Source organism: Apteryx rowi, unplaced genomic scaffold, assembly GCF_003343035.1.
Source record: "Apteryx rowi isolate R43461 unplaced genomic scaffold, aptRow1 scaffold_183, whole genome shotgun sequence".
Taxonomy (NCBI): Eukaryota; Metazoa; Chordata; class Aves; order Apterygiformes; family Apterygidae; genus Apteryx; species Apteryx rowi.
This window is the reverse complement of record NW_020448119.1, coordinates 1,051,626-1,078,340: the sequence shown is the minus strand read 5'-3', so window position 1 is coordinate 1,078,340 and position 26,715 is coordinate 1,051,626. Positions and strand designations below refer to the sequence as shown.

General features: G+C 39.2%; 1 protein-coding gene across 1 annotated transcript in view; it reads right to left on the bottom strand.

Moving 5' to 3' along the window:
• The window catches only part of STARD9 (StAR related lipid transfer domain containing 9), a 123,297-nt gene that overhangs the window by 88,571 nt on the left and 8,011 nt on the right, over positions 1–26,715 (bottom strand). Inside the window, exons 5-6 of the mRNA XM_026061612.1 lie at positions 10,721–10,790; positions 6,177–6,293 (exon numbers count right to left, since the gene is read on the bottom strand). Of these exons, the coding sequence (XP_025917397.1) occupies positions 6,177–6,293; positions 10,721–10,790 (187 nt within the window). The remainder of the gene's footprint in view (positions 1–6,176; positions 6,294–10,720; positions 10,791–26,715) is intronic.

The window sequence follows — 26,715 nt, the reverse complement described above, 5'->3', positions numbered from 1 at the left end:
CCTTTCCCCTGGCATACAAACCCAGCTACGCTGAGAAGTCAAGATGTGATGAAAAGCAGTTACGATACGTTAAAACAAATAAGAAATGGAAAAAAATCTAAAAGTTTATTTAATTTCTTTGTTTTCAGAGGTCATGTGTGTTCAGTCACATGACCCTTCAGTAATCTCCATTTCTGTCTTCAGAGCAGAGAAAAAAACCAAGTCTTCCTAATGAAACTATTTCTAAACAAATACCGAAATAATACATAATCAAGTCAAACAGCGTACATCAGTGGGCGTTCTTGCACATACTTGCACTGAATAGACAGGGAGAGGGATATTGTATCTCTTGTTATACAAAGTTTAGAAATAGACAACCTTTAATTTAAGACAAATATCTTGCTTTTAAACAGTCTTGTAAAACCCTCAGTGATTCAACCGCATAGTGGAAGTGCACATGAGGGCGGGGGGGGAGGAACTTCAAGAGGAGGGGGAAAATAAAAAAGGAAGAAACCTCACTGGAATTTTTCACCCATCATGAATTCTACATAAATGCATAAAATCCAATGTATATATTATATATAGAGAGATATAAAATATAAATACACATGTAGAAATATCTGTATATATGTAAATATATGTATAGGTAAAACTATATTTTATATATAATATTCTATATATGTTTGCATATTTATAAAATAGATATAAACATACATAGCACTTTATAATAATATTTTTTCCCCTTTTGAAAGGGAGACAAAGAATCAAAGTGATGCTTTCACTTATATTAGTAAGCCAATGTGAAGTTAAAAAAAAAGGGGGGGGGCCTAAAAAAGTAGGAGTAATTTCTGACATTTGCAGTAAAACATGTTTTTATACCCCTACTGCTTTTTCATTGTAAAACTGTATCTTGATTCTATAAGACCATACTTCTCACATAAGGCAAATCACACCGCAATCTCCACACACAAGAAAATCCACATGAAATCTTGAAACCAAGATTTATTTCTTTTTGATAGGCAGATACTTCTCATTAAAAAGACAATACAATCCTTTAGGAAAAAAAAGATGCAAAACTGTATCATAAGACTATATGACCACTCAGTTGTTTACAGCAATATCTGTGCTCTCCATATTTACCTCTTAGGCAAGGTTTTTTGGGTTTCTTTTTTTCTTCCCCCCCCTTTTTTTTTTTTTTGTGTTATGGACTTTTGGGTTGATTGTTTTTAGGATTCCATTTTGGAAGGCCCAATGAGGGTCACAGCATTACCAAAGATGATAACATTCAGACAGACACTAAAGGAATATTCATACCTGCATGAGCCTACTACTATGTCAAATTCAAATAATATCTTTACCATCCAGAAAACCCAGAAAAGCAAAAAGGGATTAAAGAGTTGCAGGAAAGAACAATGAAAGGAGAGAGAGATATCTTTATGAATATCATTTAGTTCATTCTTTTGGAAGCCCGAGATAAAAGTCTGAAGTCTAAATCAGATCTAGTCTAGTCTAAAGATCTAAATCTTGTGCGCTTGAGGCACAAGAACTAAGTTTTAGATTTATAGAAAGTATTTCAAGAAAGTCTAATCAGAGATCCAGATCCCACTAAAATCAGTGCAAGCCAGGCACGAAAAAGACAGCATCCTGGATTTCATCAGTGCCACCATTCATGGCCTGTTAGTCATGGGATGTATTGCTCTTATCAAAAAGAGCAGATCACTGTACATGAGCTACCTCTGGCAACAGCCGTGTGTAAATACTTGCTTGTACATCCTGTGGGTCAGGCTGCCCACCACAGTTACTGCACATACACAATAACCGGATGGGTAGAATGGCTGGAGGGAAGCTGAACACAGAAGTCATAGCAACCAGCTACAAGAATACTTTGCTTGCATGTGTTCCTATATTTGTGCAGAATACACTTAAGACTTTGTTTAACTGCATTTGCACTAGATCAAGCTGTTTTTGGTTTGGTTTGGTTTGTTTTTTGCGGCTAGTGGGGTTTCAGTGGGCATTTACTCTAAGTTTTGCAACTGTCTTAAACAATTTTCTTTACCTGATGAGCAAAACCAGACAGGAACAGACAGGAAAAGAAGCATGTCCTGAATTATTAGTTTCTTGTACATTTTTTTTTTTTTTTTTTAAAGACTATAACAACATTTTGACAGTGATGGTTTGGGACATTCATCCCCTCATTAGTAAGCATAGAAAATGCACATTAACAGAAGTTATAGAGGTAAGGTCAGAAAATGCATATATGAACTTTCGTTCTTAGATGCTTATAGTTTTTTAGAGTTGCCTTTTGTTTCTCATTTCATACTTCCCCCATGGAATGTTTTGGTCCTGTCCTCATTCTTGTTCTTTTGTTACCTGTCCTTTCTCTGGTTCCACCCATTTTTTGATACTCTGTTTCTTTCTCCTTGACATGTAGCCGTAATGCCTGGTTCTTCTCTGTCCATTGTAGGATTTAGCACATTTCCTTTTTTCCTTCCTTTAGTGGCTAGTAGTTCTGGCTGATTTACCAGTGGCTCTTCCCTGAGGATATCTTTTGGTTCCTCTATTCCTTTTACGTAGCAACAGATCCACTTAGAAAAAAAAACTGTGCTTGAAAAGAGAAGGCAGTCTCCTTTGCAAAGAATTTGCACATCTGAAAGCAGATGAAAACCTCAGCTCAGCATCAGCAAAAGGTATTTAACTGCCCCGTGAGAAAACAAAAGCAACAGGTCCAATGGATTGCAAACTGACCACCTAAAAATCAGAGGTTGCACTTTGAAAAACATGGCATTCAGTCTATTTAGAAAATGAATGCAATATTTGCACAGCTGAACTGTTTCACAACCTTGCATTTTGTAAAGAATTTATACACCTTCTAAAGGAAGACTCAAAATTCAGACCAGTACTATTAGACTTTAAATTACTGGATCATGATTAGAAACATTATAGCTTCATATTCACCCATGGTTAGGAGAGAAAGAAAACTGAATTCTGGCTCATATCTGGTTCCTCAACTGCTTTGAGTAAGAGAATAATCTTGAATTACAGTAACAAAAGTTACCCACTTACACCTGAAACCAACCACTATCCAATACCTTGTCTCTTCTAGGAAGCCTGTTTCCCAGACAGCAGAAGTGATTGGCTCTTCTTTCAGTAGTCAAGAAATCAGTTATGTTTTTAATTTAGCAATCTTTCCTCTTTTGAGAGGTATGAGAAGGCTTATGGTCTAATGCCAGTCAGGAAAGCTTGCACATATTGTGAACTGAGAATTATTTTTTTAATTCAGCTTGAAAAAAATGCAGACAATAACATTTCTTACAGGTAATTTATATTTTTTGACTATGTTGCAGCCTTTTGAAGAGAAAAGCACCTTCAGCTGTAGTGCTACTAAAAAAGAATAAAGGCATACCATGTGCCACCTCTTCTTCAGCTTACTGTGTTAGAAGATCTCCTTTCACCAAATTTAAGGGGAAAAATACTTTCCCATCTTTTTTAATTAAAAAGGCAATAGAAGAAATATTAACATGAATGGATTAGGAGCAACAAACAAGGTGAGTAACATTTATTCACATTTTTGCAAATATAAGTAGAAAAAGGAATACAGTTGGCAGAGAAGGCACAGTTTTTGTAAACAGAACAGTTAATTGGAACTTTTAAACCAAATATTTGAAAACACTTTACAAGTGTGACTTAAATCCATCACAAGTACCTGTGAAGTATATAATCAAAAGATATAAGGAATGCAATGCAGTGTATGTAGTCATCTCCAAAACGCAAGGGAACAGAGCCTCAAGTGAACAGTAATGACATCCAGAAGAAACTGTGAAAATATTCAGAAGCAGATCTATATCATTAAAATCATAATTTTGCCTAAGCACTAGTCTGTCAGGCCTCCCACTATTATTGTAATGCCACACAATCCATAACAACTAGAGAAACCGCCAGGACTTCATCTTTATACATCAGTCCAGGGGACAAGAAAAGGATGCAGTTTCCTACAAGAGAGCATTCTATAAAAATGAACCAGAAGGTGGATACTTCAATCTGCTTTTCATCATCAGTCAACACACCAAGCACCTGCGATGAGAGCTGGCATGACATCTTAAAGGAAATATAGTCATCCAAGGTCAGCCCATGAAAGGAAGCTTGTATGGTATGACAGTGTTACTGAGCCTCCTTTGGCTGCCGATTGTATCACTGCAGCAAGGAAGCTGCTCAGAAACTATGAAGGCAGCACCAAAGTACTGACTCCCAGCAGGGAATTAGTACAATAAACTTCATTCATCAACAGCTTAAGAGGCTGACAAGTGCACAAAAGCAAGGCAAGACTGTAGTATTCCAGCAGCCCTCTTCTAAATGATATTTAATATATGTTTTAGCAGTCTCTAAACTCACTGAGACAGGTAAAAAGCCCAAGAAACTCTCTGATGATTCCAGGTCATTCAAAGCACCAGTCCATCCCTAAACCTTTCTCTGCTGAAGCCATAGCAGATGGGACAGGCCTGCCGGCGGCTTGGCAAGCTGCCCGGTGCATGCAGCGACGCTCAGCAGCCTCCCAGCCATGGTGTGGGGCACCGCAGCAGCCATGCCACTAGCGAGGAGCCTGGGGCCCGTCACTTAGCTCTCTAAAGCCAACAAGCGTGTTTTTCCCCCAACAGTGTTTATATTGGATAATACTGTGTTGTATAACGCAACGCCCTCCAAAATGTTTGAAAGGCGTTCAGCCCCAGCAAGGCAAGTGGGCTGTTTATATTGCATTTTACATTCTTTTTTGGTTGCACTGCTATTTTAGAACAACCCCCCCCCCCCATATTTACATGTTCTAGCTGTTATTTGTATTTTCCACGCTGATCATTTCCATACCGAGCAGAGATAAAGCTGACACAGGACTGTATTTTATCAACACTTCATATGTTAAACTGTTTCATCTAGAAAGCTAACTTAGATCTGTTGTCAATGTAAGAAACCTGTTTCCAGGTGCATTATGAGAGAAACTTGGGAGGAATACAAAATCCAAATAAGTAAATAAGACAATATAAAGGAAAAAAATAGTTCAACACTTAAAAAATTGTTATTGGTAATTTTTAAAATAGAAGTTTACCTAATGCTGAGTACTTTAGAGAGAAGACTTACTTTTTTAAAGATGAAATCCACTCCTCCCGAGCTACCAAAATCTCTTTCACACCACTGCACCAAGCAGCAAAGCCAGCACAGTAAAGAATTTGACCTATTCTGGTAATTGCCAAATCTGATAGTTTTTCAAACACCGACTCTCAGAAGTAAAATATTCCTGTGCTCATCACCTCCAGAAACACAAATTTCACAGGACTAGCTCAGTTTTTAGTGATATTTGCTGTGAAAAGCTACAGGGAAAACAACAGAACCACATAGGCTGGAACTTAGAGAACAATTACACTGACAACAGACAAAATAAAACAGATACAAGTCTGTCATATTTTTACTGTTTCTGCAAATCTATCAGGACCAAAGAGCAGTAAAGAATTATTTTAATGATGACTTGTAAATGTATGCGTGCACAGAGAAGTCTTTGGGTGGCTTTGCCACGTGTCATTTATTTTGCTAGTAAGTTTAATAATTCCTTGTTTATTAACAGAAAACTTTAATTGTATCCTATTTTAATACTGAGTCCTTCAACCTCTTTACTTAACAACCAAACCCTGGATCTTCAAACCAGGAGGATTCTACATTAGTTATAAGAGATTTCTGATTCTTTAGCAAGAAAGAGTTCACAGAACAATGTATTATGAATAGTAAAATTTATTACTGTTATTTAAAGATATAATGATTTCACTGTTGATCCAGAGTTGAGAGAACTGCCTCACAATTTTTCCTTGCACTTTAGAACTTTCTCCCTCTAGACACTCATTCCCCTAAAACATTTCTCATCATTAAACTAAAGTCCTCAGATCATCACAATCAATGATCGCTACCAAAGCCGACAGACCCCATGGCAGTACACATAGTGACAAATAAGGGTACTGCAGTAATACTACTACTACTTCTACTTAATTCAAAAGTAGTACTGAGTGCTGTGGTATTACAAATAACATAAGCAAAAGATGGAGGCAGAGAAGAAAACAAAATTTCATCTACTCAACTCTTCAGTTTCTTTCTGTAGATGTGAATATGAAGGACAAAACAGGTTGGGAACAAAGACAGACATGAAGCATAGCATCACTTACCACTTCCTGAGATGCATACTTTGGATCTTTGGGATCAACTGACCAATAGCAGTAATCAAAGCTGAATGCCACAATCTTTTCTCTCGAGTCCCACGTGCTGTCAAGCCTACTGTCCACCTGAAAGTGGATGGAAAAAAGACAGAAACACCGCTTTGCTTTGAAGCTGACCAAAAAGTAAGCATTTTAAAACTAAGGGAAATTTATCCAGGATATGTACTGTGGAAAAGGAATGGCAAATAGTTCATCCTCTTAATTATTTTTTCTTTGATTCTCAGGGTGAGAGGGAGGCATCCATGACAGACCTGCTGAAGGGTTTGTGTACTACAGCTAAGTCTCTCCAAGCTGTATACAATAAACATAGCTTACTGAATCTTCACAACATTATGTTAGGCAGGAAAGCTCTATCCCCTTTCTATATTTCCTCAATGAAACTGAGAAATGACAGAGAGCTGCATCACAGAAGCGATACACAGACTCAGAAAACAAAACCTAGCTTCTCACTCCGTAGTTGAAAATGCAGGTCTGTTCCTCAGTTTCCCTTTGTCACATTCAGAAGCCAATACTTCTTTCACTGTGATTGCACACTACAAATGCAGCCACTGCAAATCCTGCATTTTGATTAATAATAATGACAAAGGAACCCTTTGAGCAAAATAAAAAGTTCCAGCATGCCTATTATCCACCACCTCACACAATCCTCTCCAGAGTTTCAAGTGATTGTGGTCTGAGCACCTGTAAAAGTTCTCCCAGACTTCAGGTAGCAATACTGCAAAGCAAGGCACAAGTTACTGGGGTGTCACTAGCTCTGCCCACAAAGATGCGCAGGTGCCAGGACATCTGCTCCACTTCTTTGTGCCAGAATAAGTTGAACTGCTCTAGGTAAGTATCTCTCCAAGTGAGCTGAAAGAGAACTTGTCTGTGCTTATGGAAATAAGAGGGAAGATGGCAAAGGATTACCACTATTCAAGCGGCTTAGCTCTTCTGCAGCCAACTAAAAATCACAGTTGAGTTCCTCCCCTCATCCCTGTGTGCTGGAAATAAAGTACCTTTTGATAGGAAGCAAAAGGATTTTTTGTAGATCAGGAGAGGAAATAGATGAAGAGCTGAAATTATTTGGTGTTTAATTGCCAGTTTTCTGCAAGAGCTGCACTTGTTTTGGATATTTTTCAGTGTAGAATTAATGAGAAGAGAATTTCCTACATCTAGAATCTAAAATTTAAATAATTTGAAAAGAGGCATACATGAGAAGTATATTCACAGATAATCCTTTTTGATAGTGCTATTAAATTCTTTGCATACAGATAGGCATACTTTCCTTGAAACATTTTGATGGATATTACCAATTCTTTTTCCCCCATTGTCTGGGAGGGCTTTATTTATCAGAAATCATCAATAAATAAGGACCAGAGTATTAACATCAACCTGTGTGATTTTAAGGTCTTTTGCGTTAGGACAACATCTTTTCAACTAGCCTGTGATATTACATATAGTCCTGCTCAGAGTCAGAAATGGTGACTGAAATATTAGGAGAATCACATATGTCTTTCTTTATAATCTTGCTCAAGAAATTTGCAATAAAATAGATAAGCCTGTGAGCAAGGAACTATATGTTGTTGTTCCTCTAATCAAAGAGAGAAAGCAATGAGTCATAACATTACACAAAAGTGAAAGGATCCATATGTAACACTGACCTAATCAGTAACTTTATTAACAATGTTGACATTTTCAATAATGTAAGTATAAAAAAAATTCACTATTAATCAGTGCCTAAACAAGCTGCTTAACTAATATCCCCCCAAACCAGGGATGGCAGTGCTATTTGTCAGATTACTGGATAAAAGGCACTATAAGTGCTGAACACTGCCATCAGCTATGAAGTCTACTGCGGAAAATGAATTTACAGGCTCATTTAACAACTTCTTTTCTAAACCAAGAAAAAGCAAAGTGAAAGAGGATAGAAATAATTTAAAAATATCCTTGAAGTAAAGCAGCTTCAAATATTTAAAACATAATTCTAAATTTGTCACATTGAATTAACTACCACCAAGGTTTCCTTTAGCTAGAGCTAACATCTTAATGAGCCTATTGCTCATCTTCAATAACAAGGATTTTTCTGTGTTGTGATCTTTTTATGCAGTTACCTTTTCCTTTCTTATATTTTCTGCAGCAATAGGCTGAAAGTGGTTTGGAGTAGGTGCCTGCCTACTGCAACATGAAAAAAAATACTCTTGCCCATCAGGAAATGCAATCACCTAATCACAGAGTAGCTGCACATTTTTTAAAGAAAAATATTCTACCCTTTTGCCTGATGCAGACAGACATGTCTGTACCTTACAAATTTTGGGATAGCATCTGACTTAAACTTTATCATTTTCTTAAATACAATGCATCCTTACCCCAAATATAACTATGTGAACATCAGCCTATAAATATTTGTTTATACACTGGTATAAATCAGTCTGGATCAATTAGAGACTGTATAAATTTAGTTTATGCATAAAGCAAACTCCCTCTCTTTATAAGACTCACCAATGACAAAATACAAAGCCCCAGAACATCCATAGGCCAGCTCTTGCATCTCTAGATAATCCTGTTTAGACTACTGAACAGCAGCAGGAGTCTCTCACACCACCATCATCATCTCCCAGCACCCCAAAGCAGCCTCTTTGAAAGAAAGCTCCTCTTAAAAAGAAGTCCAAGTCTAACAAGGCTCAGCTGGACCTAATTGCTCAGCTGCATGGCTAAGGCCTCCACCTGCTCACAGAGGCACTCCCAGCAGGGGCTGACAGCTTTAGAAGCCCAGATCTTCACATTTGGCTTGTTTCCCAAAGAAAATAAAAAGGAACAGACAACATTACAGCTGGAGAAGAAAGCTTCCTTGGAAATCTTTATCACACATATAAGGAATTAGGGAAAATTATTTCAGAGAGTAGCAAATCTCAAACTCTGCAAATATAACCTTTCAAAAAATTTTTTCAAGATGGGTCTGCCTGGAGAAACTGGCCTACTGGTTGAGAATGGCTGCTGTGACAGTTAGCTTTTCTGTCAGTTATCTTATTCCTTATGCTGTAGATTATTTTCACCTCTGGATTTTTTTGGGGGACATCAAGTATTTCAATATCAGAGATTGTTTATAAAGACCACAATAGAGCATGAAACCATCAACTATTTTGATCTTTTCTCTAGAAGAAAAAAGTTATCATGTTTTATTCATTCTGTTATCTATGCTCCGAGTTTATTTGCCACAAGTTTGTTTCTGACTCACACACTTAAGTCTGTTTTTAAAATGGAACTACAATGAACAAAGCAATATTAGAACATCTTTAAAGCCTATTAGAATTACTGAAGAATCATAAAAAGAAAACAAAGCAGCCTGTGAAGAATTCTCAGTCTTGCAATATCTAACCGAGACCTGAGGTCTGATTACTCTCTTCAAGCACTACATTTGCATTATGCAAATGGCAGAGAAAAATCTTCAGGCTCAGAAGTAATCACTTGTACCTGATCATGATAAAGAGGAGATCATTACAGGTTACTTGTAGCCCTGTTTTTAGCGAAAGCATTGGCCTACCAATGGTAATTCAATTAGCACAAGTGCTATAATTCTGACTTTGAACTAGCAAACCCTAGAAGAATCAGTGCCTGAACATCAGTCACAATAAAGAAAGGAACTATACAGATCATAACACTTTATGTACATGAGAGAGATCTCCTCACTGCTATTTTTTCCCAGCTTCTGTGTTTAAGAGAGAATACCTAGTGTCAATACAAAAAAAGATTACAATGGAAAAGGGTAAGTTGTTCAAATCCATTCGTTCAATTTTTGAACCAACCATTTAAAATGACTGGGTTGCTTGCAGATATAAAGAAAAAGGAGGCAAGATATATAAAACACATCTGTCTTTGCAGAATCCCCACTTATCACAATCTTGGTAAGTCCACAGTTCATTTATTTGCCTTTGAAGCAGAAAGATGTTAGACAATACAAAATTGCTTATTTCCTATTCTGTTAATTTAGTGGAGTAGCATGGCAGCTTTAAGGAGTCCAAGAGTCTAAAAGACAGGGTTGATTCCCATGCAAGTGGACTCCCAAACTCTCAGACAGGAGGTCGGCTACATTAAGTTTATTCTTACAGCTCTTGCTCATTTCCCAAGGCCTGAACTGTAGCTGAACACATTTTGCTCCCTTTCACACAAGCTAGTTGCATGCTGAGCACAAATAGGAAAGCAGGAGAAGAAAAACGGGGAGAGAAATTATCCACATGTTAGTAACAGTAAGATAAGTGCAAAATTCTAAACAAATTACTAACAGCCTTGAATGATGGCTTGCAGCCAGAGTGCAGCAGCTTTGATAAATACAAAACATAGAAAACAAGGATAACACAGCTAGATGCTACATTCCCTGTCTATAAAAAAAAAAACAACACTTTTGCTTCAATTCTAAAACTGTGCCAATTACAATTTTTCCCTTAATATTGGCCAAGCAAATATAGAAATTGTCATGTCAGAATCCTTATGTGAGAAACAGAACAAAAACACCATACCTTTATATTTCTGACTTTTGCCACTTTGTCATCAACTTCTACAATCACTCTTCCTCCTTCTGCACTCTCTCTAGAAACAGAACACATTCAAAAATCCATTTAAAGTATGAAGACACAGAAAGATGCATTTCAAATTCATAACCTCCATAAATCTGCATTTACTTTAAAAAAACGCAAATCACAAACAAAGACATTCTTGTTTATAAAACACTATGACAGCAAGTGGTATTTGCATAACTGCAGCTGGGCATCTTTACATTAAGAAAAAAATAACAGCACTGTGGTCATTAAACAGTTTCAAAGTGCTTGTCTTAAGTATTTTGTTAAGATTTTATTTCAAATTAAGAGTGTTGTTGTTTTAAATTATATTTACAAGGAAGAATAGAAATGTGTAAAGTGAATTAAATTTTACTTTTCAAAAACTGTAAATAGGCATTGTCACTAAAAAGTACAGTGAGACATGTAGAGTAGCTATGTTTTGTGGAGTATATTTCCACATCATAGACCTATGAGCCAAAAGTATTCTCCGTTAGCACTGTCAGCTTTTTACCATATAATCCAAAGTGATATTACTTTACTCAAAGTTTTCATTACCAAAACAGTCCTGAAATGTAAATGGACAAGATAGTCCCACAAGTGCAAAGGACTAATACAGACTACTAATACGGATATATGTATAAAATTCCCATTGAACACAGCTATCACTGGAATCTACTGCAGCCAGCTTCTGCTTTCATAAATGAGTAGTAGTAGAAAAGAATGAAAAAAGGATGTGGCCAGAGCGAAAAACTATTTCTGGGCCCACAGCATGATAACTACTTGAAGATAAAAACGCTCTTATTTATAGGTTTACATGAAAATAAATTTAAAAAAAGCATTCTTGGTCATGGTTCAAAAGGTGTGTTGTTTTGGAGAGTAGTAGAAAAATAAAAAAAGTAAATACAGTTTGGCAAAATTCCAGTCATTTACAAGTTATTTTAAAGGTCACAATTTACAGATCAAGAAAGAACACAGCCTCCCCTCATGTGCTGATTCATTCCCCCCCATCCATAATTAATATGGATTTTTATACACAGCAGAACAGAAATGAGGAAGAAGAGGTCAGTGACCTACTTCTCTGACAGCAGAAAGGAAAAGGACCGCGCTAATCCTGAGAAATTTCATCCACAGTTTACTTTGCACTCTGATAACGAAACAGCTCTGAAAAACCTTATAAGCTGCAACTTTACCAGAACCTTTTATTTTGATGAGGCCTAATGCCTTTGCAAAGATGGAAAAAAATTGATTTAGAAATAAAATGAACTTCCTCCTTAGTACAGTTGTGTCATACTTTGTCTAAAATTAAGCTGAAGGGAAAGATGAGGTCAGCTGAGACTAGCTGTATATACATCACTTGTTAATGAGATGGCTGGGTATCATTACGCCAGTTATGAACTGGATAAAACAAGAGTTATAAAATTCAGATCTGATTTGCCACCATTCATTCATCATACAACAACTGTCTTTTAACAGATTTCCTTACATTTGTACAAAACTCTTTACTCCCCCATCAGTTACACTCTTTCATTGACAATTGACACTAGCAAATGACATTTCAAAAACTAAAGTTTTCAGCTTTCAACAGCTCTGCGGAAGTACAGGTGTTCTTGTAATTTAAAAATATATTTTCTTTACAACCCCAAACAAGGGCTTTAAATCTCTTCCTTACAATGTCATGTATTATCGAATTCGTAAAAGTAAAACCATACCCTGAACATGTGTATTGAAATGCCATTGCCAGTTACATCACTCTGAATCTATTCAGCCACCACCTAGAAACCCTTTAATAACAGGCAGCATCAGGAGACAAGAGCAGGAGGGTTCAGGACTGCTCGTCTGCCAGCCCTATGCAAGTCACTACTGTCGGGTTAGTAGGTGTCCCTTCTTTTTTAAGATCTGTAAGAATAAGTTTGTTTAGTGAATTCAAGCAGCGCTGGCAAACACCTAAAAAACCAAAAATAAGAACTAAAAACAAACAAAAAAAAACCTTAGACAACCACCGTGAATTTCTTTGCATGTAACTTTCAGACACCGTGGCATGTCTTTGGGGTCCTTCTCTTCAGTTCTCCTTGTTCACCCGCATGTTTTGGTGTGGTTGGTTGGTTGGTTACTTACCCAGCATTCAGAACAAACCCTTAGGATGCTATTAATTTCTTCACTGAATTTCCCCTGGAACTGATTGGTGTTTGAAAGCTTCACAAACCTAAAGGCATTTTAAACACATTTCTGAGTGTAGGCTCTGCCCATTTTACACACAGAAAATAATGTTTCACCTTGATGTCTCTGTGCTTCATTTTACTAATTTTGGGTGCCTAGTTTGAGAGGCACAGAACTTGGTACTTTCTGTAATACATACTTTTATGTGGCACTTCACATATAAAGTACACATACAGCTCAAGCACAGCTCCCACAGATTTCGGTTAAGCCGTGAGCTTGCAGCACTTTGACAGTTCAGACACCAGAATCCTGAATTAGTCCCCAAGAAAAAGAGGAGCGCTCAGAATAGACAGGATTTGCATCAGATACACCTAGGTACCTAACATGCAGGCCCCTAAATTAGGCTCCCTGAGCAACGAAGCCTAATGAGGGAGGCTTGGGGTATCTAAGGTAGAAACTTGCAGTAGATGCATTTAATCTGCATGTGTGCAATTTCCTAGATTTTTTGAAAAGCAAGTGCGTTTCAACACAAATAACAAGTCCGGGGACTTTCACGTCCACACAGAAACCACTGCCATCTGAGCTAATGGACAAAGCTGACAGCCTCCATATGGACCAGATCGAAAAGGAGATGGGACGTTTTGACAGACAATTTCACAAGAACTTATAAACAGCAAAAGACAGACAAATCTGGAGGGATCCTGGGTTCCCCTTTAGGAGGGAGCTTGCTTCAGTGACACCCACTCTGTTGTCTGTTACTCCTGTCTTTCCATGTCTCCAGCATAGTCTGCTGTATCTTTCTTTCCAATCCCCAGAGCTAATCTGTGCCGTATCCTCCTTTCTAATTCCCTGCTTTTCAGTCCTGCCGTTAACCCTGCGGTGTTATCATCCCAGTTACAGTTCAGCAAGTTCCTATCCCCCCTTCCCCATATGCACATCATTACTTACGGGTTCCTGCTAACTTCTCCCTCTAGCACCAAGTCCATGGGCCCAATCTCAGTTTCAGTGTCCTCACCTGCTCTCAGCTCCCTTCTCCCCCTGCATTACAGCTGCTCATTAGGCTGATCCCTCTACTCCAGCGGTCCGTGATCCTGCTCTCCTGTCAGCTCTTTCCCATCTCTGTCCCACGTTCTCTTGTGCACTCCAGCACTGAACTGGTTTCCTCCTGTACCCCAGCTGGGCTCTATAAGCACGTCATCACTGAGAGCAAACAGGACAGAAGACCTTGCTCTCACTTCCAACACCTGGGCTCCAACCCAGACTGGGATAACATGGAGCTTGCTCCACTATGGCAGTACTCAACTGGGGAGTTCTCCGATTTACAGGGACGGTGCAAGCACAAGCTGGTCAGCCCTAGAGAAGGCAAGAAGCTCAATGAGAATGGATCCCTTGAAACTTTTATCTGCTATGCTCTTGCAAGTCTTTACTGAGCATGTGTTAAATGCAACCTTTTCTTATTTAGAACTTGAACGAAAATGGGTGGACGCAGACGGGGTCATCAAAAAAAAAGTACACATCTGATTTCATATTTCACATCAATGGGGGAGTTCAAAGAACAGGTCACCATAAGTTGCTTTTAAATACTTTAAAGCATAATTTTTCCTTAACCTCATTTTTGAAGCAGCTGAACTTTTTTAGATGAAGTTTAAACATAATTAAATAAGAATATCTAGCCTGAGGCAAGCATTCATGCATGGAAGACTTTTACCCAAATGGTTAAAATCTGGTAAAACTTCAAGTAGCTTTAAATGCCAGGGTATTCTAATTGCAAATGCAAGGCAACCTCAATAACAAGCAGTGCTACCCAGCCCCACCTATCACAATTAAATGAAACCCACTGCCCTCAGTCCACATGTGCTATACACAGGCCTATGAACAAATGACTTTATGGTGTGGGTTTTAGCCACTTAATGTTCTCCCAGATGAAAAGCACTACTGAAGATTCAAGATAAAAGAAGTTCCAAACATAAAACCTTCACTATGATAAATTTAAAATATAAAAACAGTACAATACAAACAACACAAAATAAAATTACCCCACTGCCTTCTACCACAGGGTAATGATGACTCCTCACAAAAAAAGCGAAAAGCTCAGTGCAGCAGAGTCAAGCAGCTTTGTTCAAGTCTCACACAACAAGAAAGTCATCAAAAAGCAGGGATAGAACTAAAGTCTCCACTTGCTCTGGGTGTAGATTCACAGTACGCTTAATTTATTTTAACTGCAGGCTGTTGCTGCAAGGGACATTTTCTCTCCTCCTTCTCCTCTTCCACCCCCCACTTCCCCTCTAGCACTGGATCTAGAAATCCTGCACACATGCAGTGACTCAGATCAGCTGTGATCAGAAAACAAACCCACTAAAATAAATAATCAGTGTGCGATAGGGTAAGTGAGCTGTTTCAGAGCACTGAACACAGTGGTCCCACAGTTACTAAAGCCAGAGGAAGAGAAGGGGCAGGAACATACAGTGGTGGGAACAGACACACCTTCCTTTCTGCAGCAGCTTACAGATAAAGCACTGAGCATACGATGAAATCAAACTCTTAGTTGTCCCCTGCTGTACGAACCATACATTCAACCTCCTGTAAATATGTGTTTATTTCACGCCTCATTTAGGTACAAACCAGATAATTTGGGGAAAGGAAGCACAGTTTTAACAACTAAAGCACAGGAGGCAAAGCACATTCACAGCTGTTCTGGATTTAAGGTCAGGACATCTAGATTACAAACACCACAACAGTTCTTTTAGCATAATTTTTTTGTCAGTACATCTTTACACATGTGCATACCACAATTTGCATTTGACTGATAAAACAATCCTTATTCCTTAAGAATGGGTGCATTACTCCACAGGTACGAAAGCTGTATTTCTCATACAAATAAGATCAACCCTAAAGTACACCTCTCTTGTAACAGATTTGAATTCTGCTGCTCAGAGCTCTCAGTGACCTTAACATTTAGTTTCTCCATCCTCCCTTTTTTCCACCATTTCTAAAACTTCATGGTATGTTTGGAAAATGCCTCTCTTCTGCTAAATTAGTTTGCATGAGAAAAAGTTACCTGTACAAAGATAGAGTTGCAGAAAGACCATCTGATACTGCATGGCCCAAGAAAGACCTGGATCTTCTCAGATACTGAAAGTTTTGGGGAAATGCAAACCCAGGGACAGAACAGTAACTCAAATACAGAATGCAGCAGCAGGGCTGGAACAGGGAGTGACGAAAGAGAACAGACATAAGTCAAGCAGCTGTGGCAGTCCAACCAAAAAGAGGGGGAGTCCAAAAGAAAATCTCCCCATAACATTTGCTGTTTCTATGACAAATCATTTCTGTACTGCAGCCCCAGAAGGACAACAGACACCCTGCAAGACCGGGAAGAACAAGCCAGTGGAAAAGAACCAGAAGAGATCAAGACCCTGCAGAGGAGCGTTTCCACATCTTGCTTGATCTTACCCAGATGAGTCCAGACACAGAGTACAGAAGTGCAAGTAGGAATACAAAGCTGGGGAAGCAGTGGGTGGGAAGAAGGGCAGTTGTCTACTTAAGACTTCATAAAATTTGCCCCACTTCTCCTCCACCCTCTCAAATAAGTCATGCACTTAAGAACAAAAGAGCTGACTTTTAAAAGTTGCCTGTTTATTTTAAAAACAAGACATGTAGTAAAACAAAAATATTGGAGTCATTAGCAGTTGTCATGTAATAAAGCAAAACAGGTTCTACAAATACACACCACCAGATATTCACCAAAATAATTAAGTACACTAAAGCCAATATTTACTACTCAAGTACATGAGCAAACTTAAATAATTCTTGAAAGAATTTAATGAGTGTCTATTCATACAAATTTTTAAAATAACCCTGCAATGTAATCACTGCAAGTTATTATGTTTCCCCATCAATTCCCATCACCCTAGTTAACTCCAAAACCAGTCTCAAACCTGTACCAAGACAGAGGTGGTAATGTGTGCTCAAAAGCAGTGAGCGAGGCAACAATATTGATCCTTTCCTTCTTGCAGGGATTTTGGCAGGTCTGGGAAGTCCCGTTTGTCACATTTTTTTGAACAATTCACTTTAATCTTTTTCTAGACATTTCTAGAAATAGCAGCCATTTGGCCCACTGTGGTGGAAGGCATTTTCATACCCTTCTTACAAAGACAACCAGAAGCACCCTTGCAGAGAGCCTGGCAGGATGCAGGCAGCAATCGCTGCTGTCTCTGGGACTCTGTCACTTCCCAGGGCACGACTGATAACCATAATAGCCTGTAAGGAAGCTTAGCAACATTTATTGGACTAGCTCCACTTGTACCTGGGATGCTTTGTGCCTCCTAATGGGACCTCCATGCACTCACCCTGCCAGCAGCTGCAGGATGATCCTGAGGCAAATCTAAGCAAAGCTTTTGCATATTTTTATAAGATCTTTATGGGAAAAACTTCAGGAATATTCAGATTTATCTTTTCCTTTCCATTAACAGTATGTCTTACAGTTCCTCTGCCCTCTGTTTATTGGTGGCCTTGGCAAGGATATCTCTGAGAAGTTGCCATCTCTGCACCTGCTTGAACGCTGACCTTGACCATGGAAACAGAGAAAAAAGCAATGCAAGGCATATTTTCTAAGTTACGTTAGTCTTTAGAGAACACTGCTTAAGACAAAATGGATTGAGGACACATCTGTCTAAAGACCAAGAGGTGCAATGAGAAGAACACTAAGAGACTATGCTGCTCCATCAGCAACAAAAATGTTGCAGAAATTGTAGAAAGAAACCACAAAGACTTCAGCCATAAGAGCTGCTGCACTCCAGTGACAAGGCACCTACAACCACAGCTTTCCGAGCCACATCTCTCCATGGCACCAGCACAATCTGCATCCTTATCACTACTGCTGTAACCTGTGGAAGTTAAGAGATGCTAACAGTAGGAATACCCTGACTTCAGCTAATGCACTATTTTTTTAAACAAGTATCAATAATCAAGTAAATTTGCCTAAAGTTTGTTTTCAAAATTTTTCATTATTTAATACTACCCAAACAATTTTGGATATTTCTTTTAAAGTTATAATTATTTTACTGCATGTTTCAAAAAAGTAGTGTACAGCCCAGTCAACATTCCTCCTACCAAATTCAAAACAGATGTTTATAAGTAATTCGAAAATCTATATTGAAGCCAAGTACACAAAGTTCACCAAGACAGCACACTGCTACACTAGACATACGGCTTAAGTTATCTTTTCAAGGCTACCCTCAGCTGTATAAAGCTTTCATTGGCTCTGATAACAGCTGACATAATCTGACAGTCGAAATCATCTTTCCATCATCCTAGTGAGGTTTCTCCCTGTTCTTCTTTGCAAATATTATACAGCAACAAAAACAGGAATATTTGGTGCAGAGATAAGCATGAGCCATCATCAGTGCTATTTCAAGATATAATGCCTGCTAAAATGGTTAAATTTTTCTTGATCTTGCCCAAGCTTTTGATTATACCTTCATAAACTAGGAAAGGAAGCACAGCATAGCCTCCTTGAAAATCACAATGAGTTCTGCAATGCTGCCCATGTGAATGTCACAGTTCAAGAAGAATATGCTTTTCTGCACCGTCTTTAAAGTCTTATATTGCTAGAACAAGAGTGTCAGGCATCATTCTTGAGCAGTCCAAGTCAGAAACATCCCTAATGATCCATCAGTGCTTTGAACAGCCTTGGAATAATGCTCCTTTTTTCTTTCATACTGAGAGCCTGAGGGGAGGAGGGCAGAGGAGAGGAGAAAGTCCTCTTATCTGTCATACAGTCAGCACTTAAGAAAACCCTTTGCATGAAATAAGGGGGATGTGAAACAAAGTCAAAGTCCAGTCCAGTTTCATCCAAAGGAGATACTCTTCCAGCCTTGATTTTCTAACTCTCAGCTAAGTAAATACAATCCAAAGTTACAAGTTTATGGATCTCTGTTACTGCCATTTTGCAACAGCCAGAACAGTTCTCATTTAGGTGTTTCTGCACTGGAGAGCCTAGGGAGCAAGACAGTGTAATTCAGTCTTTTGCATCAAAGAAATTCTGCACCCATTCCCAACTGTTGCAAACCACAATTTGGCTTCACTGGCCAGTTTGCATTCCCCAGGACAGAACTTCTGCATGTGATGGTGGTTACATTAGTGACTGAGACACTGAATGCTGCAATGCACGGTCTCATCCCTCTTCCTCAGTTATCCCTTTCATTACATCAAAACCAGCTCCTGTACTAAACCCTTAAATATTCTACAAATACAGAAGTGCAAAATGACATTACTTTGTTGAAAATCAATGCTACTAATATAAAGATGGCAAGAAAGTTTAAAAAGTAGCAATTGTGTGTCCTGCTTTTCAAAGATAGCATAGAATAGGATTTAAAAATAGGAAATTGGGAAAACCCTACTCCAAATTCCCATAGTTCCCTTAACACAGTGTTGGCATCTCACAACTTACTGCAAAAAGGTCCCACAAGACTAGCTTTCAGCCCTCTGCATAGTTCCCCAGGGGAGGTGTGCAATGATCTCTATACATGCAGTCATGTCATCTTACATTAATACAACTTCCCTCAGATAGAGTATGTGGTCCTAAGAGAATGAAACTGCCCACCACAGACATTGCTATAGCCAGGTCATTAAATTGCCTTGTGCCCCATTTTTCTTTGCTTTATGCAAAAATGCAGTCCTTGCTCCAAAATGATTAATTTCTGATGCTTATAAAGTACTTCCAGGACTGGGGAGGAAAAGTATCTTATGAAAATGGAAAATTTCAATTAGAAGGCTTCCAAAAGGTTTGTTGTTGTTGGGGATGGGGTGTTGTTTTTTAAGGACATTGTAGCTGCTCTTGCACAGACAACAAGGGAAGTGAAAGAAGAGGCACTGTCAGCCTCTTAATTTAGAAAGTTAGCTGCTAGTAGCTAGCACCTCATGCTCCCGGCTTAAATGAGTACAGGCAGAGTACTGTCACATAACGTCAGCAGAGACATTGTCTTCCATGGACTGGGCTATGGTGGCCCTCAAAGCATTTGGCCATTCAGGACAAGCAGAGAAGTCTGCCCATTTTAAAAAGTTAGAAGTCTTGCTCCGTGTGCTCCCCTCTCAGCACAACTGCAACAAGAATACATCTGGGAAAGGTTGCTGATGCAGTGCCCTTATAAAAACACAGACGTGGCTTATGAAAACCACCTGCTAGTGCCAAGCACAGATATTAAGAGAAAAGAGCAGCCACCTCAATAATACAGTTTACATGAAACTTCAAATAACGGACTAAGCAAAAGAAAATTTTAACTAATTTGAGAGAAAGAGAGAAAATAAAATATTTCAAGATAACCTTAACAGTAGACAGGATACAAAACAGGATACAAAAATAGTAAAACATATTTGTTTGGGAGGAAGATCTCCCCAAAACAGAACACAGAGTTAGAATTTCAACTTTTGTTTTAAAAATCCCAGCTTTTCCGTGAAAAAAGCTTGAAATCATGAACAATGCATAACCAGTGCAGTTTGTATAGATCTTCAGACAGAAACTCTTAGAGGCCTGAGAAATCTCTTTCCCAGCATCAAGTACCAAACCCCAAACTCGCTGTTTTGGGGACAGAGTTCAGCTGCCACCACCTGAGGAAGGAACCCTGGTGCAGCAGAGGCACGCAGAGGAACAACGCTCCCCCAGCTATCACAGTAGGTAAAAGTAGCCTGCCATTTGCCTAGCTGTAAGAGGATGAGAGCACCAAGGTAGCAGGGAATATATATTACAATGTAGGATTGAGAAGGATGAGGAAATAAGGTGAGGGTAAAAGAAAGACTCTTCACTAACCTGTGTTCTATTCCCCGGCCTGCCTTCGTCTAAACTTTATTATAACGTAAAAAGCCCCTAACGGTCACAGACAAGCTAGAAGGTGTTTTTTGACTCTCACCTGTTACTTGGTTTTTCCCTATATTTAAACCTTTTCTCTTCACAGACACATTCTAGTCCCTTTGAAAACAATGATGATTTTGTCATTTTCTCCAAAGGAACCAATATTTTGTTTTGTATTTGAAAATTATATCATATGGTACCTATGTTGAATACCTATACAAACAAATTATACTACACCCATTTTCCAGACAATTTACACCGCAATGTATTTCTTGCACTGATGTGAAATACACACAGATTTCTAAAGAAGTTATTTCCATTTACATCTAATAAGGCAGTTAATAAAGATGATGATAATATTCCATTAACAGGGAGCTAATTCATCCAACACACATTTGAGTTACTGAGCAAAGTTTAAGTCAGCTAGAGAAATGAATCAAAAAAAAAAAAAAAAAAAAAAATCCTCACAGCCACCTTTAGAAGCAAATGTCCCCTTCTTGAAAACACTTTTCTTTCAAAAAAGTTAAATCCAAACAAAATTTTTTAACACTATCCAACAGCACAGAAAAGTTATCCCAAGCAGAAGTCAAAATTGGAAACAAAAATAAACTGTAAGAATATAATGATGCAAATACCTTGCATCATTATACTGTTGCATCAAATATATTTGAAGTAAGGTATCACAATGATTTGAAGAAAGTAGGGTTTTTTTGTAATTTGAAAAGCTTTTGAAATGTTAACCTAAACTTCTATGCTATCTTTTCTCAGAATATTCCATTACATTAGCCTGACACATTTCTGGAAATCACAGGAACAGAGAAACTTTCCCTAACACTCAGACAACCACCTCCCAGCCTTGGGCTTGCTTGCGGCCCACCATCTCTGTTCTTAGGAACTCAAACTCAATCCTCCTCCTCCTCATTGCACCCCCAAGCCTCATTACCTGCCGCATTGCAGGAGTGCTGCTTGAGGACTACACTGTACAGGGGACCAGCAAGGAGGAAAACTCCCGCTGCAGGGCAGACTGTGACAGCAGGCACCCACACAGCTGCACGTACAGTGCAACTCTGCCACTCGGGACTACCCAGACATTTTTTTGACGCTCTGATTTGCCAGAGCATGGAGGACAAGCTCAGGAACTCGTTAGGGCATGGGAATAACCAGCGGGACACGAGGCCTTCAAGTCACAGCTTGGAAACAAAGCAAAGCAGAACGAGGTGAAGGGCAGCTTTCAGGTAAAGTCACTTTTTTAGTGACTTTTTTAGCTGACATGTCTATGAGGTTCATAGAGGGTGGAGGATTCATTTGTGAGTTAATAAAGATACCAGGAAAGATCCTTTCAAATAGGAATTTCCTTGCCAGTCTCTCCATTCCCGGGCTTCAGAGGCAGCTGGAAAGCGGAGGATAAATTTTCTGCAGCAGAGTCAGTGTGCCTTTTGCTGAGTCCTGCACAAGTAGCTCCCAAACTTGTGGGCCCAATGGACTACTGTCAACTCTCAAAAAGTGTCACAGGGCAAGTTGCATGCCCTAACATCAAGTTTTTAAACTAAAAGCACTATAATTTTATGACTTAAACAAACAGACTTTCTGTGAATGATTTTACCCAGACCTCGCTCTACAATCCATGAAGGAATGCAACGTCTTCTGGTCATGGGTAAATGCTAGAAAGAGAATCCTATACCAACGCATGAGACTTTTCACTGTGGTATAGGGCACTGTTTTTTAAAATCCTCCTTTCTCTCTGTTCAAAGACTGCTTATACAGCAGTTCTCAAACTACAGTGTGAAAAGGGAACGTGTCCAGGGTATGTGCAAGTTACTTGGGAACTGCTGGAGGAAGAGGAGAAGATGCAGAGAAAATGGCTCACGAGGGAAAAGGCTTGAGGATAAGCAGCTGCACTCCATCCTGGTCGCAGCTATACCCTCCTGGACACCTCCCCCACCCATCCCCAGAGGGGCTCCCACCCCAAATATGTTCTGTACAAACACAGCCTTCCCTTCCTCCTCCCATAAAACACATGGCTGAGGTCTACAGTGAGAGTAATCAGCTGCTTCAATTGAGTGTTGGAGTTGTCACACGTTACCATAAGGGCAGACATTTTTAAAGACAGCAGCGCCTAAAAACTAGCATTGATTTATACTGGCCTACATAAATAGTCAAAGGGTATGTCTAATACTGCAAATGTTACCATAGCATACAAATATCCAGTACAGCTTTAAATCAGCTACCCAAGCATAAGAAGTGCCCTAGATACAGTACTGAAGTTCCTGACGGGTAGTTTTCCACCTTCTCAGGCCAGCCATACTATTGCCAAGCCCTAACGTTTTAAGGGCAGGTGTGGTATCCCTCCACTACCCTGCAGACTGCAGTGCGGGCATACCCAGCTGCAGAAATCAAGAAAGGAGCAAAGGAACCCGCATTCCAGTTTCACATAATTACGTGTTAGCATTGAAAGGGTTTCTCAATAGCTTCTAACTTACAGCCAAAAATAACATTACACTTTCATCACAAAAGTCTGATATCTTTTTTTAATAGCCCAAGCATTAAATGTCTGGCAATAAACCATAAATGGATTTTACCAGTTCCCAGCTCCTATTTAATACTTGAAAATTATCTACCACTGTAATCAATTTACACCACCCATTAAAGCTTCCCTATTTTGTTCTGAGGGGGAATGTATTTAGGCAGAACAAGTACGCATTTAACCATAACATAATGATTTTTTTTAAATGCAGAGATTAGTAAATGTAAAATAAAGTGTTGGGTGGTTGTTCTTGTTGTTTTTAAAAGAATGTCACATCAGGGAATACTCAATTTACTCCCAGGACAATGCTTTGGTGATGAAAAATACTTTAGTCTGTCACAGAAAGGCTGATGCTTCTGGCATTATAAAGAACACTCACCACAAGCTATTTAAATTTTAGGCAAAGGAAAAACTTCTGCATTTTTTATTTTAACTGTACTTGCTTTTTAACTATTGGGGATTATTTGTGCATACGAGCTCTCTGTCAAAGAATGCATTGTGACGAGCACTGTACAGGCAGAGAACAAAAAGACCACTCTTTGCCTTATGCTAAATAACAAGCAGTAGATGTGATTAATATGGTTTATTAAAAACAAATACTTTAAGCAGAAAGTAGGATTTTATGATCACCCATATTAAGATCTTTTAATTTGTAAATTTTAAAATGCAAAACCAAAGTTCATCTGCCATCGTGAACAGAAACAATGAGCAAGTAAAGTCTTCTATGATAGTCTAGAAATGACCAAGTAACTCTGAGTCTAGCCTTTGCCCACAGCTTTTCAAATTTTGGAACTTTAAAAATGAAAGTTTAATATTTTTGTCTGGAACTGTAACAGTAATTGTTAAAGTACCTCAACCCAGTTAAACTGAAATTTTTTTGCAGGAAGAGATCCTATGAGCTCTGTCAACACAAGGACCTGTTGGAGACTACCGTGGCACATGTGCATAGAGACAATAAGAGGTGTATGTGACCACAGTATGGAGGTAGTATACAAAATGGGAATTGCAAGAGGCCTTCATCTTCTTGGAAAGCTTTAATCCTTTCAGTCTCTATACAGGTTACTTTAAGCATTCATATATTTGCCGTTTGCCTAAGAAGTCATTACATTTGGGCAATTTTGGGCAAGGTTAGAAAGCAAGTTCTCTTGTCAGAACATTCAGAGAGAACATGCAATCACTTCTCCTTTTCCTTCATTAAAAAAAAAAAAAAAGTAATAATCCATCTTGAAAGCTTTTGCTGACCTCAGCTGTGGCAACACGGCACAGGGAGTAAATGGCTTATTGCCTTTGGGGCCAGCTGCCACAAGCCTGGTCTCTGCATCCCCATCCCACCAGTTACACTACCACAGGTTTAGCAGACGGAATTATTTATCAGTCTCTTCCTATACTATCCCCTGGGTTTCCACTATCCCCTTTGTGCAAACATTGCATTTCAGTGCCAGTTTCATTTCACCCTTGTGCTGGAGGCTGTCCATGTTTCTGATCCCACCCTCCTCTCCAAACTACACTACCTATCAAAAAGCTGGCCCAAACAGACTACACCAAAGGTTTTCCTGTTTACCACACCTTACCCAGTATACCAGTATACCGACGCTCTGTTTAATGCTACCAGTCAGGAAAGAAACAGTAAGACAGAAGTGGTGCAAAGTACCTCACAAAGGAGGTGCTGGTGAGAGGGCAGATCACATCCCTGCCTGCTGAGTCTTTGGCCCTGCTTCCCCAACAGCTAAGCAACACTCATTTTAACTGATATCCACAGGAGACCCGACTAAGCCACCACGTTATTGCAAATAGGCAGACAAATAATATTGTAGGAGAAACAAATATGTCATAGACTGCACAATAAAATACATTGCCAAGTCGAACTTTGCAATACTTCCAGTCTCTAGGGAACTCTGCAAGACTGAAACAAAAGGGTCCTATGGTTTAGATAATTTAGTATCATTCCAAGTTGTCATTTAATGTTAATACTTAGCATGTTTGTATTGCTTTTTATTTCTGGAGAGCATAGTGACAATTTATTTAACCAGTTTCATACAAACAATTAAAGCTAAGAACGACAGTAAAAATACAGAAAAAGAAAAAATCAAAGAATATCTATCCCCAACACTAAAGCAACACTAAGCAACGAAAGGCTAAACTTAGCTTACTTCCATGCTGCAGCACTTCTTCCAATATACCAGTCTCTATTAAAATGGGTTCTATTCAGAGCTGTGTTATAATCAGATTTATATTACTTGAACATCGTTTTTTTAATGTAATTATGGATAGAACTTTTTAGAAGTCAGTTTTGAGTTAAAGCCAAAATATATTGAAAACCTGTAAATTACTTTCCACCTTTTCCATTTCTATTATTTAAGACCAGCAATTTTTATTTTTTATTTTATGCAACACTCACTGGTATCTTTTCTTGCTTGCAAACACCATTAAAATAGAATAATGATTTTGTTGAATGCTTAACTGGTATGGAGTTTAAAATGAAAGTTACAAAGGCTTGAACAAAATCCATCAACAAATAAGAACTTATAAGTACAAAATATGTTACTGTGTTACTGGCTAAATGGTTAGACTACTTTTTTTTTTTTTTTTAACTGGGCAATTCTTCAAGATGCATTTTTATCTTCTACTTGAAAGGGTTATTTATCACTAAGTCAAAGCAGTCAGAAGACTATATGAGGGACTCACGTTAAAAAGAAAGGCAGCATCAAATCAAAGACCGGCCCTCGGAGAAAGAGTTCACAGCAATTTTCAAACCATTTCTGCTTTAAGTGTTATAGCATTTCCTTAACAGGAGGAATAAATTACTAGCCACTGAAATTCTCACTGCTTACTTGTTCCCTTCCTTTCCCTCCCCAAATTTCCAAAGTTTGCAAGGGGTATGCATTATAGCAAACCACCACCCGCGTCCTGCGCTGCGGCACCTTCTTGTTTGTGGGAGTTGTCTTTAAGTCATATTATCTAGTTTTCCGAGTTTCTATTGGAGACGAGCAAGTCGGGGAAGGGGCAGAGCTGAGCGACAACGGGAATATCCGGCTCCTGCCTCCGCTGGAAAAACCAGCAACAACAAAGGGGACGGGACGATGCCCCTGCGCTGAATGACAGCTGGCCTATTTCGGGGAGCTCAGGAAGAGGGTGGTCAACCAAACAGCACCAGCTGGTGGGTTTTTTAAGAAGACTTTCCAGGCTACTCAGCGAGCTGGAAAGACGGATCCTGCCACTCCCGGTGCCTTAGTTGAAGCTTTGCAGCGCCCGCTTTCCCCTCCTGGCTCCCGAGGAGCCGCCCGCCGAGGCGGCTGCGCGCCCCCCGCCCGCCGGGCACCGCCCGCGCCCGCATCCCGCCGCCCCGCCGCACCTTTTGCTCAGCGGCCGGACCCGCACGGCCACCTTGACGTTGGCCATGGCTCCCGCCTCACGCCCGGCAGCCCGGGC